This window comes from Somniosus microcephalus, chromosome 4 (assembly GCF_052327205.1).
Source record: "Somniosus microcephalus isolate GS21.2 chromosome 4, FLI_Smic_1.0, whole genome shotgun sequence".
In the NCBI taxonomy this organism is placed as follows: domain Eukaryota; kingdom Metazoa; phylum Chordata; class Chondrichthyes; order Squaliformes; family Somniosidae; genus Somniosus; species Somniosus microcephalus.
Genome location: NC_140990.1, coordinates 307,031,051 through 307,049,498, shown reverse-complemented (window position 1 = coordinate 307,049,498; position 18,448 = coordinate 307,031,051). Strand labels below are relative to the sequence as shown.

The following is an 18,448-nucleotide window of genomic DNA, read 5'->3' as shown; positions in this document are numbered from 1 at the left end:
CCGGTGTACCGTGGCTGCAGTGTGTACCATCTACAAGATGCACTGCAGCAACTCGCCGAGGCTTCTTCGGCAGCACCTCCCAAACCGCGACCTCTTCTACCTAGAAGGACAAGGGCAGCAGGCGCATGGGAACCCCACCACCTCCTAGTTCCCCTCCAAGTCACACACCATCCTGACTTAGAAGTATATCGCCGATCCTTCATCGTCGCTGGGTCAAAATCCTGGAACTCCCTCTGTGGGAGTACTTTCACCACACGGGCTGCAGCGGTTCAAGGCGGCGGCTCACCACCACCTTCTCAAGGGCAATTAGGGATGAGCCTTGCCAGCGACGCCCACATCCCATAAACGAATTTTTTAAAATCTACATCGCTATCCTGTATCTCCACGATGAGGTTTACTCCCCTGCTGTCTGTCCCATTCTCTTTAAGACTCTTGTCCTAATTTTAAAAAAGTGTCAGCCTTGGCTCATTGGGAGCTCTCTCGTCCGAGTCAGAGGGTTGCAGATTCAAGCTTCACTCCTGGATTTGAGCACATAATCTAGGCGGACGCTTCAGTCACTACTGTGGGAGGTGTAGGATGAAATGTTAAAACAAGGCTCTGTCTGCCCTCTTAGATGGACAGAAGAAACCCCATGCAACTGTTTGAAGAAGAGCAGGGAATTCTCCCAGTGTCAACATTCAGCCAACATTTATCCCTCAACCAATGTCGCTGAGAGAGATCATCTGGTCATTTACCTCATTGCTGTTTATGGGATCTTCCTATACACAAATTGGCTACCGTGGTTGTCTACAAAACAGTGACTACACTTCAAAAATAAAGCATTAGCTGTAAAGCCCATTAGGATATCCTTAAGACATGAAAGGCGCTGTATCAATTAAAGTTCCTTTGATTCATCACTAAACGTTGAACCTCAGTTCAGCTTTTATATCTGATGGACTAATTTTACAGTGGTCACTACAGATTTGTTGAGATTTAGTGAACATATGTGAAAGCCACTGCCTCCTGTGGTGTTTACATGGGTAGTTGAGACCACGTGTAGTCTTGGATGAAGCCAGCTTGAAGGCCCTGGGATAATTGGACCAGAGTACGCAAATGTAACTCAATCCCCATTTTCAAGTCATATATTCTGTCTTTTTATATTTTATATTTTTATATTTCCATTACAAATTTCTATTATCACATTTACACCTATGAAAACCTGTTACACTGTAATTGCACCCTCCCAGTAGTGATAACGCTAGAGTGGGGTGGGGATGGGGGAATTACAGTGTGACGTGTTTACATAGACATTTTCCATTATAAATGAGACCATAGGAATTTATAATGCGAAAAGATTACCTACCTGGTAGGGTTTTCTTCACTCTTTGAACGATATGCATCATTCACAGAGCAAAGGAGCATTGCCTAGCCTGATGGGGAAACCACGTGGCGAGCACAAATGTTAAGGTGGCACTGCAAGTTGGGGTCTATTTTGACTGATTGGCGGAGCGGGCACTGGTTGGCCGCCCACTCCAGTGGCGAAGAGGCACCCTGCGATTTTGAGGCCATGGTCTCATTTAAATCTGGCAGGCAAGACAGGAGTACTGGTGCAGCTCGCCGTACTGAAGCCTCAAAATCAGGCCGTTGCGGCCACCAGCTAGGTAAGTTGCGTGGGGGAGGGTCACAACTGAGGAGGGTGGTGGTCCCGAAGTGGCAGCGGCCTGGATTATTTTCGCTCCTGCTCCTCCGAGACCCACAAAAATAAGTATTACCAACCTTTGGCAAGCCTCGAGTACAGGAGCAAGGATGTCTTGCTGCAGTTGTACAGGGCCTTGGTGAGACCACACCTTGAGTATTGTGTGCAGTTTTGGTCGCCTTACCTGAGGAAGGACGTTCTTGCCATGGAGGGAGTGCAGCGAAGATTCACCAGACTGATACCTGGGATGGCAGGAATGACGTATGAGGAGAGATTGGGTCGATTAGGCTTATACTCGCTAGAGTTTAGAAGAATGAGAGGGGATCGCAATGAAACTTATAAAATTCTAACAGGACTAGACAGACTAGATGCAGGAAGGATGTTCCCGATGGCGGGGGGAGTCCAGAACCAGGGGTCACAGTCTAAGGATAAGGGGTAAGCCATTTAGAACTGAGATGAGGAGGAATTTCTTCACCCAGAGAGTGGTGAACCTGTGGAATTCTCTACCATAGAAGACAGTTGAGGCCAACTTATTAAATATATTCAAGAAGGAACCTCATAGTTCCCCAACCCCGCACAGCCCGCTTCTACCTCCTTCCCAAGATCCACAAACAGGGCTGCCCTGGTAGACCCATCGTTTCAGCCTGTTCTTGCCCTACGGAACTTATCTCTTCCTATCTTGACTCTATCTTTTCTCCCCTTGTCCAGTCTCTTCCCACCTACATCCGCGACTCTTCGGACGCCCTCCGCCACTTTAACAGTTTCCAGTTTCCTGGCCCCAACCGCTTCCTTTTCACCATGGACGTACAATCCCTCTACACCTCCATCCCCCACCCGGATGGCCTGAGGGCGCTCCGCTTCTTCCTTGAACAGAGGCCCGACCAGTCCCCATCCACCACGACCCTCCTCCGCCTGGCTGAACTTGTTCTCACATTGAACAACTTCTCCTTTAACTCCACTCATTTCCTCCAAATCAAAGGTGTTACCATGGGTACCCGCATGGGTCCTAGCTATGCCTACCTTTTCGTGGGCTATGTGGAACAATCTTTGTTCCAGTCCTACTCGGGTCCCCTCCCTCACCTCTTTTTCCGATACATTGATGACTGTATCGGTGCCGTTTCCTGCTCTCGCCCTGAACTTGACAATTTCATTCACTTTGCCTCCAATTTCCACCCTTCCCTCACCTTCACATGGTCCATCTCGGACTCTTCCCTTCCCTTCCTCGACTTCTCCGTCTCCATCTCTGGGGATAGGTTATCGACCAATATTTACTACAAGCCCACTGACTCCCACAGCTACCTGGACTACACTTCCTCCCACCCCGCTTCCTGTAAGGACTCTATTCCATTCTCCCAGTTTCTCCGCCTCCGCCGTATCTGCTCCGACGACGCTACCTTCCACACCAGTGCTTCAGACATGTCTTCCTTTTTCCGCAACCGAGGATTCCCCTCTACTGTGGTTGACACTGCCCTCGACCGTGTCAGTTCTATCTCCCGCACTTCTGCCCTCACCCCTGCCCCTCCCTCCCGGAACCACGATAGGGTTCCCCTTGTCCTCACCTTTCACCCCACCAGCCTCCACATTCAACGGATCATCCTCCGGCATTTCCGCTACCTCCAAAGTGATCCCACCACCAAACGTATCTTCCCCTCCCCTCCCCTTTCAGCATTCCGCAGGGACCGCTCCCTCCGAGACACCCTAGTCCACTCCTCTATCACCCCAAACAGCCCTTCCTCTTCGCCTGGCACCTTCCCGTGCAAGCGGAGGAGATGTAACACCTGCCCCTATACCTCCCCCCTTCCCACTGTCCAGGGCCCCAAACACCCCTTCCAGGTGAAACAGCGATTTACTTGTACTTCTCGCAATCTAGTATACTGTATTCGCTGCTCACGATGCGGTCTCCTCTACATTGGGGAGACCAAACGCAGATTGGGTGACCGCTTTGCGGCACACCTCCGTTCAGTCCGTAAGGGTGACCCCGAGCTTCCGGTCGCCTGTCATTTTAATTCACCGCTCCATTCCCACTCGGACCTCACCGTCCTTGGCCTCTTGTATTGTTCCACGGAAGCTCAACGTAAACTCGAGGAACAGCACCTCATCTTCCGATTAGGCAGTCTGCAGCCTTCCGGACTCAATATCGAGTTCAACAATTTCAGATCATAAGCTCGGCCCCCATTTCATTTTCTTTTGTAATTGTTCCACTCCTTTCTCCCCCCCCCCCTTTCCTTTTGTTTCTCTCTCACACCTGGCAGCTATCTTTTGCCCTGCCAGTACACTTTACACCTAATCCCAGCCTATTACCATCTCGTCTAGCTTCTAATCTCTTTTACTTCTTTTGTTTCTTTTATTCTTTTGGCCGATCGCAGCCCTGCCTTCGATCTAGTTTCTTTTCTTTCCAGTTTTGAAGAAGGGTCCAACCCGAAACGTCAACTCAAATTTCTCTCCACGGATGTTGCCTGACCTGCTGAGTTTTTCCAGCATTTTCTGTTGTTATATTCAAGAAGGAGTTAGATATATTTCTTAAGGCTAAAGGGATCAAGGGATATGGGGAGAAATCAGGGACAGGGAACTGAATTTGGATGATCAGCCATGATCTCATTAAATGGCGGAACAGGCTCGAGGGGCCGAATGGCCTACTCCTGCTTCTATCTTCTATATTTCAGTTCCATCGCCTGTGGAACAGGTCAGACCCTGCACGGCACAGACCCAAAATGGGAATCGGGGGTCCTATACACGTCATAGGACCCCGATTTCCATATTAAAAAGGAGCCTATCGCTTGAAACAGGCGGGCACTTTGGACACCCGGAGGCAGGTCCCTTTCAAAATGGAGTCGGTCGCATCGCCATGTTAATGGGGCGGTTAGGATACCAATCCCATTAACTCCAGGAGAAGGCAGTCAAAATCGATTCCATAATCTCCGATAGTGTCTGTGGAAAGGCCGCATGAAGAAGAATCTATTTTTTGGTTACACGCCCTACACTTTTGCATGGTCAACAAGGTACTCGCGCAGTGGTGCTGAGAGAGCATGATGTCTATGTGCGACACTCAGCTTACTGAGTTTCCCTCCTGCTATCGCTCCAAACCAAGGCTGCAGAAACAAATTTATCATCACTAAAAAAAAAAGGAATCTGTATTCCTGCTTTTACTTTGGCAACAGGAAAGGGATCATTGGATATTTGTAGACAGTTGAGAGAGAGAGAGAGAGTGGGGCAGTGGGATTAGTTTTAGATTGTTCTAGCAAAGAGCTGGCACATACATGATGAGCTGAATGGCCTTCTTGTGTGCTACAAATATCTGTGGTTCTAGGAGCTTGTGAGATCCATGTCGAGTCTCCGAGGGGCAGGTTCTTTAGCTAGAGTGCCGTCAACTGGAAGAGTGCCACAAGTTTGTAATGTAAACTCACCTCATCTAAAGCTCTGTTCTACCAAATTCGCCATCAGCCACATGCAAAAAGCATTCCCAGGTCTGGCAAAGATCATTTGAGCTTGATTGTTTTGTTGATAAATCTGAGCAGGAGACCTGTCAAGGCACTGTTGAGGGCCGAAGCTAAAACTGTCATCTATCTGGACTCTGTTGCCTGGTTGTAATAAAAAGGAACCCCATTAACGAATTCAGCTTTCCCAAAAGCTTAGACTACTTGCATCCATTGGTTAAGTTGATAGTAAGCGAAAGCACATTCGGGACATTTCCCTTTCCAAGTAGGCATTAAATGCCACCTTGTGGTCATTACAGGCATTACCTTTTATAATTTTTTTTATTCGTTCATGGGATGTGGGCGTCACTGACAAGGCCAGCATTTATTGCCCATCACTAATTGCCCTCGAGAAGGTGGTGGTGAGCTGCCTTCTTGAACCGCTGCAGTCCGTGTGGTGAAGGTACTCCCACAGTGCGGTTAGGGAGTTCCAGGATTTTGACCCAGCGACGATGAAGGATCGGCGATATACTTCTAAGTCAGGATGGTGTGTGACTTGGAGGAGAACTTGGAGGTGGTGGTGTTCCCATGCGCCTGCTGCCCTTGTCCTTCTAGGTGGAAGAGATCACGGGTTTGGGAGGTGCTGCCGAAGAAGCCTTGGCGAGTTGCTGCAGTGCATCTTGTAGATGGTACACACTGCAGCCACAATACGCCGGTGGTGGAGGGAGTAAATGTGTAAGGTGGTGGATGGGGTGCCAATCTAGCTGGCTGCTTTGTCCTGGATGATGTCGAGCTTCTTGAGTGTTGTTGGAGCTGCACTCATCCAGGCAAATGGAGAGTATTCCATCACTTGTGCCTTGTAGATGGTGGAAAGGCTTTGGGGAGTCAGGAGGTGAAACACTCGTCGCAGAATACCCAGCCTCTGACCTGCTCTTGTTGCCACAGTATTTATGTGGTTGCTCCAGTTAAGTTTCTGGTCAATGGTGACCACCAGGATGTTGATGGTGGGGGATTCGGCGATGGTAATGCCGTTGATTGTCAAGGGACGGTGGTTAGACTCTCAAGTTGAATTATTATTACTTGTTGGAAATAGTCATTGCTTGGCACTTGTGTGGTGCAAATGTTACCAGCCACTTATCAGCACAAACCTGAATGTCGTCAAGGTCTTGTTGCATGCGGGCATAGACTGCTTCATTATCTGAGGAGTTACAAATGGCACTGAACACTCTGCAGTCATCAGCAAACATCCCCATTTTTGACCTTATGTTGGAGTGAAGGTCATTGATGAAGCAGCTGAAGATGGTTGGGTCTAGCACGCTACCCTGAGGAACTCCTGCAGCAATGTCCTGGGGCTGTGATGATTGACCACCAATCACCACAACCATCGTCCTTTGTGCTAAGTATGACTCCAGCCAATGGAGCATTTTCCCCCCGATTCCCATTGACTTCAGTTTTACTAGGGCTCCTTGGTGCCACACTCGGTCAAATACTGCCTTGATGTCAAGGGCAGTCACTCTCACCTCTACCTTTGGAATTCAGCTCCTTTGTCCATGTTTGGACCAAGGCTGTAATGAGGTCGGGAGCTGAGTGGTCTTGGCGGAACCCAAACTGTGCATCAGAGAGCAGGTTATTAGTGAGTAGCACTGCGGATGACACCTTCCATCACTTTGCTGATGATTGAGAGTAGACTGATGGGGCGGTAATTGGCTGGATTGGATTTGTCCTGCTTTTTGTGGACAGGACATACCTGTGCAGTTATCCACATTGTCGGATAGATGCCAGTGTTGTAGCTGTACTGGAACAGCTTGGCTAGATGCGCAGCTAGTTCTGGAGCACAAGTCTTCAGCATGATAGCCGGGGTGTTGTTGGGGCCCATAGCCTTTGCTGTATTCAGTGAGCTCAGACATTTCTTGATATCAGGTGGAGAGTACTGAATTGGCTGAAGACTGGCTTCTGTGATGGTGGGGACCTCAGGAGTAGGCCGATATGGATCATCCATTCGGCACTTCTGGCTGAAGATGGTTGCAAACGCTTCAGCCTTGTCTTTTGCACTCACGTGCTGGGCTCCACCATCATTGAGGATGAGAATATTCATGGAGCCTCCTCCTACCGTTAGTTGTTTAATGGTCCACCACCATTCACAACTGGATGTGGCAGGACTGCAGAGCTTTGATCTGATCTGTTGATTGTGGGATCACTTAGCCCTGTCTATAGCATGTTGCTTCCGCTTTTTAGAATGCATGTAGTCCTGTGTTCCCCAGGTTGGCACTGCATTTTTAGGTACGCCTGGTGCTGCTCCTGGCATTCTCTTCTACACTCCTTATTGAACCAGGGTTGGTCCCCTGGCTTGATGTTAATGGTAGAGTGAGGGATATGTCGGGCCATGAGGTTACAGATTGTGGTGGAATACAATTCTGCTGCTGCTGATGGCCCACAGCGCCTCATGGATGCCCAGTTTTGAGCTGCTAGATCTGTTCTGAATCTATCCCATTTAGCACGGTGTTAGTGCCAGACAACACGATGGAGAGTGTCCCCAGTGGGAAGACGGGACTTCGTCTCCACAATGACGGTGCGGTGGTCACTGCTACCAATACTGTCATGGACAGATGTATCTGCGACAGGTAGATTGGTGAGGACGGGGTCAAGTAGGTTTTTCCCTCGTGTTGGTTCTCTCACCACCTGTCGCAGACCCAGATTGGCAGCTATGTCCTTCAGGACTCGGCCAGTTTGGTCAGTAGTGATGCTACCGAGCCACTCTTGGTGATGGACATTGGAGTCCCCCACCCAGAGTACATTCTGTGCCCTTGCTACTCTCAGTGCTTCTTCCAAGTGGTGTTCAACATGGAGGAGTACTGATTCATCTGCTGAGGGAGGGCGGTAGGTGGTAATCAGCAGGAGGTTTCCTTGCCCATTCTGAATATGCCATTCAACACCTTCCAGTTTCAGTTTTATTCTGCTACCCTGACAACCTATTTAATGCCATCAAGGCAAATGCAAAAGGTCACTATGCAGGTCGGAAGAGAAATTCAAAAGTGTTATAAGTACCAGGTCTTTAGCAGCACTACTTGTCTATTTGAATTTCTCTCCTCTCTTCTGAAGGCACAGATTTGGTGAACGGCCCACCACTGCTGATTGCGACATGATGCCTCAGTCAAGTGATCATTCTATAGTCAGGATCAGCAGAATTTTCAATTGGGATGAGAGAAATGTACGATACAAGCTTGGTCTTGTCCTCACCTGAAGTCCACTAACGTGCATGTTCCGGCAATGGCCATTGGATAGTAATCAGGAGCGGGAACACTGGCAGATTTTCACCCTCCCTAGTCCCAGCACTGCTGAAGCCAACTGTAGCATTTCTACTGTCACTCCAGGTGAGATTGACTGATTCAGCACAGGCCCAAGACCTTGTGACAATGGGCGGGAAGGGGAAAAGAAACATGCACGTGTGACAGCAACACAAGTGGCTGCTGTAACTATTTGCAATGACGACAAGGACTTGTACTGCATCTCATTTCCAGGTATAGCAGGAACATAAAACCCATCTGCTATAAATCTCATCATCAAGAAACTACTTATGAAATAACGCTGGACGGCCAGCTGGTGGCGCCGTCCAGGGAGTATAAATACTCTGACGTGGGCCCCAGCTTTCCAGGGACATTTTGTAAGACAAGGAGCTAGTGAAGTACAACTAGACCTCCATGTTGTGAAACAAGTTGATTAAAGCCTTGCTTTATGCTCAAACCAAGTGCGTAGTGAGTTTTATTACGTCACCATCGAGAAACTCTAGAACCAGGGGACAAGAGCTCAAGCTTAGAAAGAGGGACGATGCATAAATTGTTTAGATTGAACTACTTTATACAGAAGATGGCGAATGTGAGGAATGGAGGCAGTACAGACAGACTAGGTGGAAACACTTAAGGGAGAATTGGATAGATATTTGAGGGGAATGGGCAATTGAGTGGTACTAGTTTTTGAGAGTTGTTAGATGGACTTCAGAGTCTTTTCTGGTCACGTGCTTTATTTCTATATTCGTCGCTGGCAAGGCCAGCATTTATTGCCCATCCCTAATTGCCCATGAGAAGGTGGCGGTGAATACAACAGAGTTGTTTGCTCAGCCATTTCAGAGGGCAGTTAAGAGTCAAGCATATTGCTGTGGGTCTGGCGTCACATATAGGCCAGACCAGGTAAAGACAGCAGATTTCCTTACATTAGGTGAACCCAATGGGCTTTTACGACAATCCGGTAATGTCACGGTCACCATTACTGATTCTAGCTTTTCATTCCAGATTAAATGAATTGAATTTAAATTCCCCAGCTGCCGTGGTGGGATCTGAACTCTTGTTCACTCCAGTAACAGAACCACTATGCTACCATACCCTCAGTTCCAGGAGAGCGGCTCCAGTGTTGCCAGTCTCTACAAAATAATCCTAGGAACTCTGAGGTCCATGGAAACACCATGGACAACTTTGACAATACTCCCATTAATGCGACCTATTCTTCATTCTACAATGGGAACTGAATGATCATCATCAAAATGATTAAATATGGCATTAAAAATCACCAGAAGCAGTAAAGCTAATGTCCAGTCTATAATAAGTAGCAGTAAGCAGTTAACGGCAGCAGTTACAGATGACTGGGTGATTTAGTTTACAACATTGAAACTCTCAGGTTGAACAATCCTTTTGACATTGAGTAATGCTTTCACCAGCTCCAGGGAATGCATGTCGCAGGCTTCTCAAAAGGCAAGTATTTAGTCACTAGAAAGCACAAGCGTCTGTTAGCAGCCATATCTATTAAAATAGGCAAGACATCTTCAACGGTTCAATAATAGAGATGTTAAGTAGCATACTTTTGTTAAAATATATTGAATACAACAGTTTGACACCAAAATAAAAATCAAATTTTTTAAGCGAGCGTCCACTGGCCCCATTACAAATCAAAATTTGAAGGCCTACAAGAATCGAAAACTGCTGGTAAGGCACATGGGAGGCTAAATTAGGCCGTGTAGCACCTGCTTTTTAGGCACTACGCAGCCACATAAGGCTCGAAAATGGAGTCCGAGATGCACGCGCACGGGTGTGCAGGACGCCATCTTGGTGAAGTATTTTGCACGCGCGCGCCTAACGACCGGTGGCCACATGTAGAGCAGCGAGATGATGATGAGGATCAGTGTGCAACGCTGATCTGAAGCCAATTTCAAACTCCACACTCCAGCTAACGCCCGGTCTTAACTTTGCACAGCTAAACTGTTCATTAATAGAGATGTTAAGTAATATACTTTAGTCACAACTGCAGCCTCAAAGTCGGGCAAGGACAGCATTGCCTGTGGCTGTCAAGGTGACCGTGGCTCTTAATTTTTTATGCATCTGGTTCCTTTCAGACTGCTGCTGGAGATACGACTCTTGCGTGCACCTCATGAGAACTCGGCCATTTTCATGAACCAAAAGGGAATCCACTCTTTCAATGTGCAGCTGGTGTGCGACCACAGACAGCGCATCATGCAGGTGAATGCCGGTTAACCTGGCAGCAGTCACGATTCCTTCATTCTGCGGCAGTTCTCTGTGCCACCTGTATTTGACCCACCACGGCAAGTCAAAGGCCGGCCACTGGGCGACAAAGGTTATCCCTTCATGACATGGCTCATGACTCCAGTCAGGAACCCACGCACACGTGCACAGCAGGCCTACAATGAGAGCCATGCTGCCACAAGGAAGTTTATGCAGCACACCATCGGTGTCCTCAAGCAACGCTTCCGCTGCCTGGACCGCTCTGGAGGAGCCCTGCAGTACTCAGCTGAGCGGGTATCAAAATTTGTGGTAGTGTGCTGCATGCTGCACAACCTGGCCATCATGAGGGTGCAGGCCTTGCCACCACCTATCAGGCAAGAAGCTGAAGAGCAGGATCACAACAAGGAAGAGGAAGAGGAGGAGGAAGTGCAACAGGATGTGGAGGAACAGGAAGAGGAAGAGAGGCTACAACGTAGATAGCCTCTTTCTGCCCAGGCTCTATGCGATCAGATTATTCATGAACGATACCAGTAACCTCAACCGCACCTCCTCATTCACCACCCACACGCCTTGCCTTTCCTCGATCACTGACCATCACATCGTCCTCTTTCCAAAAACATAAAAATAAAAACCTCCAGAAAATGCACACTCAAATCTAATTTTGTAAATTCACTCATAAAATAATGCATACAAAATTAAACTAATCATCCTTGTGCATTCCCTTAGTGCCTGTGCCTCTCCTAGTGCTCCTACGAGGTGCTTCCCCAGTGGCTGCAGCATGGATGGTGGAAGGCTGCTGACCTTCAATTGAGAGACTGCAGATTGCCTTGAGGACAACATTGAATAGCTCTGGGCCTAAAGGGCCTGGCTTCAGACTGCACCATCTCAGCCTGGGCTGGCTGGCTGACAGGCAATAGCAAGGTCACTGGTGGAGTGGCAGGGGCGGGAGCAGGAATGCGGTCATCCTGAGAGAGGACTGTAGGTTCGTGTTCCATTGGAGCCAATGCCACTCTCCTGGGACGGTGCCTCAGCAATACCGGTGATCTGTTGAAGTACAGATTGATGGATTGCTGCAAAGCCCTGGAAGCCCCTTTGAACGGTGGTATCCAGAGCCACGATGGCAGCAGTCTGAACTTTCAAGGCAGCAGTCTGAGCTTCCACTGCAGAACTCAGACCTTTGATGGAAGCTGTTTGTGCTGCAACGGAAACGGTGATATCGGCCATCAGACGTTGCATCACGGTGGGTTCCATAGGTGTACTGATCCACCCTGGAGAGCGGTCGGGGCTTTGGTTTAACATCTCATCCAAAAGACAGCACCTCCAATGATGCAGCCCTCCCTCAGAACTGCACTGACAAGTCAGCCTGGATTATGTGCTCAAGTCTCTGGAGTGGGGCTTGCTCCCATGACCTTCTGGCTCGGGCAAGAGTGTTATCACTGAGCCAAGGCTGACACTGCAATAGGCAAGATATAGGAAGAGAGAAAATCCAGATTAACATTTCAGTTTGAGAGACATTATTCATCAGAATAGTTTGAAAGGTCAACTTGTTTCTGCTCTTTTTAGATGCCGTCGGGCCTGTGGTATACTACCAGCATTTTCTATTTTGGTTTTCTCTTTTTACCTTCAACTCGATCTAATTTCAGACACTCAGCCCATTTAATATTATCATTGTGAAGGAACGTCACATCATTTTCACTTTGGGGTTGCTAAAATGTTGAAAACTGCATTAAGTCAGCCAATGGAACAAGGAGAGTTTTCCGTGACAAGGCAAGCGATCACCCCATCGTGATTAATGGCCTTCAATCAAATCAAATCGCCCTGTGGATCTTCTATCGAAAAACAACAGGATTCTACGCAGGCAGCAATTTCATGGTCAAGAGATAAATTACTGGAATGCAGTTTTTTGTAAACTCATCCAAAGAACATCAACAAGCGCAAATGGACAAAGACAGTGGTCTTTGTTTGGCATATTGAGTCAGCATCATTGCTTCCTGCATCAAGCAGCTTGACTCAGACAGACAATAACTGCTGCCAAATGAACAAAACAAAAAAATCTGACGTGTTCCATAGTGGGCAGACATTATTGATCAGATAAATCTACAGACTGCACAATTTGCATGGGGGCACCTTGTCCGCAGAATGCATTTCATGCACAGCCTGGAATTTCATTATGTATTTAATACCAGTATATGTTTGGGGCGATGTGTTGGGAGAATAGGATGAGTTTGATAATGAGAATGTTTGGATTCTCCATTTATTAACACTATACAGTATATGAGGAACAGTACGTCACGGGGCAGCAGGAAGATTGGCTTCCCCTGCACTGTAATGCAGATACCAACATTGCAAAAATGCACGCATTAATGGGTAATCAATAGATAACGAGTTATTATTGTCCTATTCAAACTACGGTTGGGGCAACACTTGGACACTCACAAAATGTGCTCTTGAGCGAGCAGGAACTGTAGCTACCAAAAACGTTGAAATTCTGAACAAGTTCTAGACCTGGTCAAATATAAAAGCAGCATCTCCCCAACACACCAAAACATTCCCTCTGCAAGATGTCCTGCTCAGGCTTTGTGCCCCCACTCACCACAGGCAGAAGGCCAGTAAGGCCTAAATATACTCATCTTCAACTGGTCTTTCATCAGTTGACTCTTGGAGGCAAACAAAATGTCGTCTGTCTCTTCCTATTCTTTTCTCTTACCCTCCTCCTCCCTTGTCCCACTCAGGAAGCTTCACAACATCAGATGTCTTTTTAGAAGCAACAACATTCATAATAAAAACAAACAATGATCAAGGAATAGGATGAGGATTTTTTTCCTGCTCAGCAACCCACAGATTTATCACCTCTATTTTGATTAGGCTTTATTCTACTCACTACTTGTCCTTGTTCTGATAGTAACTAGAGTTTGAGATCACAGATACTCCACCACTACGAATAGCATGAAAGGCTGTTGGAGAGGCTGCAGGATAATGACCAGGACGAATAGGTTTGGCTGAAATGCAAGAACAAGATACAAGCAAATTAATTTACATCCAAATGTGTGCGTGTGCTCTGAAATATCACAACATTTCTCTACATACCCACATTTATCTTACAACATTGCCTTAATGATAATTTTGAGTACATTTTTTTTTAATTGTTCTGATTAGTGACCACTGACCTTTGGTAGTACAATGCTGTACTTGGTAGAAATTGGATTTTTTTTAAAAACTTCAATATTGGGAAATATTGGCACCGATAATCGCAGGAAGGCAGGAAGGGAGCAGGGGGCAGATTTGGTGGCTGGAAAACCTGGAAATACGGGATTCCCAGAGGTCCTGCTGAATTTAACGGCAGGACCTGATGTAAGTTTTCTGAAGCGGTTTCCAGATTGAGGCGTTGTCTGGCAGTTGGGCGGGTAGGCAGTCGGGGAGCAGAGCCTGGGAGTGGGGGAGGGGAAAATGGAGAGTCGAACATCGGAGGTCGGGGGGAGTTGGAAACCGGGGGTCGAACATCGGGGAGGGTCACACATCGAGTGTCTGATTGTGGGGTGGTGGTCGGCTGGCCAATCGAGGGGCTGGTTTACAGGGTATCTTGGTGGCCCGGTGTCGGTGCCTGGGGGTGGGTGGGGGGGGGGAAGCGGCGGAGCACTCCTGCTCCTCCTGGCCCACAAACAGTGCTGGAAAGGCACTTCGTGTTCCATCCAGCCATTCTCGCCTCCTTTCAGCCGCCGGGTTTCCCGAAGCCCAGAAAACCCGGCCCCCAGGATTTAAATGTGAAACAGAGGTTAAGTTTGTGGCACACAGCCTCATTAAAATATTTTAAGAATGGACCCACCTCCAGAGAGCAGGTTAGTTGCCAGCCACCGCACCCCCCCCCACCCCCAACCACAGGCCTCTATTAAAACCAGAAGTGGGTGGGTTGGAGTTGATTTCGCCATTTAAATTTTTTTAACAACCTCCCACCCGTCCTGGAGGGAGTTCAAATTACCCCCACTGTTTTTATGAATAAGAGTCTAAAAACATAACTGGATGGAGCAATGTTGAAAGTAATTCCTGCTTTCAATATTTTGAACAAATCTCAACTCTACAAAGCTCACATCTGTCCAAGACTTGACTACTTCTTGGATGTTTTTCCAATGCCTCTCTCTCATGGAGGATACAAGAAAAACCTGCCAGGCAATCTGTTTCACAAGTCAGTGCTCCTCACTTATTCGTTGAGTTCCAAATACAGCATCCTACCTGTGACTCCTCCTCCCTGAATCCCCACTGTTTTAAAATCAAGGCCCAGTGTACTTTAAAGATCGCATAGATGAACTACAGAATTTGTTCATCCCTGTTTGGCATAAAAATAAAACAAAAAAGGTGACTCAACCGTGGCTAACAAGGGAAATTAGGGATAGCATAAGATCCAAGGAGAGGACATATAAATTGGCCAGAAAAAGCAGTAAACCTGAGGATTGGGAGCAGTTTAGGATTCAGCAAAGGAGGACAAAGGGATTAATTAATAGGGGGAAAATAGAATATGAGAGTAAGCTATCAGGGAACATAAAAACTGACTGTAAAAGCTTCTATAGATATGTGAAGAGAAAAAGATTGGTGAAGTCAAGCGTAGGTCCCTTGCAGTCAGAATCAGGAGAATTTATAATGGGGAACAAAGAAATGGCAGACCAATTAAATACATACTTTGGTTTTGTCTTCACAAAGGAGGACACAAATAACCTCCCAGAGATGTCAGGGAACATAGGGTCTAATGAAAGGGAGGAACTGAATGAAATCAGTATTTGTAGGGAAATGGTGTTAGGGAAATTGATGGGATTGAAGGTCGATAAATCCCCAGGGCCTGATAATCTACATCCTAGGGTACTTAAGGAAGTGGCCCTAGAAATAGTAGATGCATTGCTGGTCATCTTCCAAAATTCTATAGACTCTGGAACAGTCCCCATGGATTGGAGGGTAGCTAATATAACCCCACTACTTAAAAAGAGTGGTAGAGAGAAAACGGGGAATTATAGACTGGTAAGCCTGACATCGGTAGTGGGGAAAATGCTGGAGTCCATTATAAAAGATGTAATAGCAGAGCACTTGGAAAACAGTGACAGGATTGGACAAAGTCAACATGGATTTACAAAAGGTAAATCATGCTTGACTAACCTACTGGAAATTTTTGAGGATGTAACTGGTAGAATAGATAAGGGAGAACCAGAGGATGTGGTGTATTTGGACTTTCAGAAGGCTTTCGATAAGGTCCCGCATAAGAGATTAGCGTGCAAAGTTAAAGCACATGGGATTGGGGGTAAGGTACTGACTTGGATAGAGAACTGGTTGGCAGACAGGAAGCAAAGAGTTGGAATAAATGGGTCTTTTTCCGAGTGGCAGGCAGTGACTAGTGGGGTACCGCAGGGATCGGTCCTAGGACCCCAGTTATTCACAATATATGTTAATGATCTAGACGAGGGAACTAGATGTAATAGCTCCAAGTTTGCCGATGACACAAAGCTGGGTGGGCGTGTGTGCTGTGAGGAGGATGCAGAGAAACTCCAGTATGATTTGGACAGGTTGGGTGATTGGGCAGATGCATAGCAGATGCAGTATAATGTGGATAAATGCGAGGTTAACCACTTTGGTGGCAAAACAGGAAGGCAGATTATCTGAACAGCAATAGATTGGGAAAAGGGGAAGTGCAACAAGACCTGGGTGTCCTTGTGCACCAGTCACTGAAGGTAAGCATGCAGGTGCAGCAGGCGGTTAAGAAGGCAAATGGTATGTTGGCCTTCATAGCGAGAGGATTTGAGTACAGGAGCAAGGATGTCTTGCTGCAGTTGTACAGGGCCTTGGTGAGACTACACCTTGAGTACTGTGTGCAGTTTTGGTCGCCTTTTCTGAGGAAGGATGTTCTTGCCATGGAGAGAGTGCAGCGAAGATTCACCAGACTGATACCTGGGATGGCAGGAATAACGTATGAAGAGAGATTGGGTCGATTGGGCTTGAGTTTAGAAGAATGAGAGGGGATATCATTGAAATTTATAAAATTCTAACAGGACTAGACAGATTAGATGCATGAAGGATTTTCCCGCTGGCGGGCGTGTCCAGAACCAGGGTTCACAGACTAAGGATAAGGGGTAAGCCATTTAGGACTGAGATGAGGAGGAATTTCTTCACCCAGAGAGTGGTGAACCTGGGGAATTCTCTACCACAGAAGGCAGTTGAGGCCAATTCATTAAATATATTCAAGAAGGAGTTAGATATATTTCTTAAGGCTCAAAGGATCAAAGGATATGGGGAGAAGGCAGGAACAGGGTACTGAATTTGGATGATCAGCCATGATCTCATTAAATGGTGGCACAGGCTCAAGGGGCCAAATGGCCTACTCCTGCTCCTATCTTCTATGTTTCTATTCCATCTCCAACTCATTCTTTCTCAATCTCAAAAAATGTGGAATTTCTTACCTATGATTTTTTAAATTTGTTCTCAGGATGTGGGTGATGTTGGCAAGGCCTCCTTTATTACCCAGGCCTAGTTGCCCTGAAAACATGGTGGTGGCGGTGGGGGGACATTTTCTTTCAAACTACATTTTGGACCTTAGATTCTCAAAAAAATACTGACCACAGTTTTGGTTGTCAACAGAAAGACAGCCAAGATTGTCTCTGTGGAAAAGAGTCAGATCTGGTTCTCTGATTGGGTACCTCCAGTGAGAAGTGGCGCTAGCAGGGAGCACTCATTGGGAAATTGGGCTCCTATAGTGCCTGATTTTCCTTCCATCAATTTAAATGGAAGGAAAATTAGGCACCCCAGGCCCAGAACTTCCTAACCAGTACTTTCTGCAGGAGCCGTTCCTAAGGGAACCAGTCCTATTATTCTATCTGATGATTGAATGTGGTTGACTCTTAACTGCCCTCTGAATAGGTCTAGCAAGCCACTCAGTTGTACCAAACCGCTACAAAGTAGTATTATGGACTGCAGTGGTTCAAGAAGGCGGCTCACCACCACCTTCTCAAGGACAATTAGGGATGGGCAATAAATGCTGACCTTGGCAGCGATGCCCACATCCCGTGAATGAATAAAAATAAATAAAACCAAGATGACTGAAGTTGGTCTCACAATTGCACTACAACTAGTGCCATTATCAATAGATGGAAAAACTGCTGCAAGTTTGCATAGTACTGAAGGGCAGTTACATTCCTTCCCATTTACAAGAAACCTAATGCCCATGTCTTTATGGTCCACCTTCCTTTGGATCAACTTGACATTTGACCAAGTTCCGCAATGAGGAAGCTTACACGCCTATTTAAATTTATTTAATTTTATTAATTAATTAATTTAATTTATTTAATTATAAGTTGTGAGTTCCTCACGATGCTCTCCCAGGGCGGCCACCCTGTAGCCAGAGATTATTCTAGAAGCCTGGGTAGAAATATCAATGTAATTACTGTAGAAATTACTTTTTTTACATTATTGCTTGTTCATTTTATGTGCTGTCTTTTTTTATGTCTTTTATTTATTTTATGTCTGCTTTATTTCTATTTATATAAAGTATGTATGCCTGTATATGTCGGTATGTGTTTTTTTGTGATGGCGCCGATGAAGATGGCTGCCGTCCTTGCGAGCTCCGTGCGTACCAGGCAGCTAAGTGTTCTTGCTGCTTGGTGCTCTCGGCTCGTCAAGAAAAAAGCATTTCACTGACTAGATTTCACTTCTTGTGTTTAGTTATGTGATAAATAAAATTGAAATGAAATGAAATGAAATAATAAATGCAATTTCAGCATCTTGACTTGCGAATGGGGTCGCAACCACATTTCTCAATTGGTCTGTGTACAGATATTGCCTCATCACTTCCATAGTTTTACTAGTTCCCTGTGCGGTAAAGT

At 46.6% G+C, this 18,448-nt stretch overlaps 1 protein-coding gene across 2 annotated transcripts in view; it reads right to left on the bottom strand.

Annotated features, from left to right (window-relative positions):
* kif5c (kinesin family member 5C) overlaps positions 1 to 18,448 on the bottom strand; it is a 235,563-nt gene that overhangs the window by 12,337 nt on the left and 204,778 nt on the right. Inside the window, exon 25 of one of the 2 annotated variants that reach the window (XM_085986689.1) lies at positions 13,477 to 13,594. In XM_085986689.1, coding sequence (XP_085842815.1) covers positions 13,477 to 13,594 — 118 coding nt within the window. Of the gene's footprint in view, positions 1 to 13,475; positions 13,595 to 18,448 lie in introns of those variants that run through there. The other variant, XM_085986690.1, reaches the window with a different exon arrangement.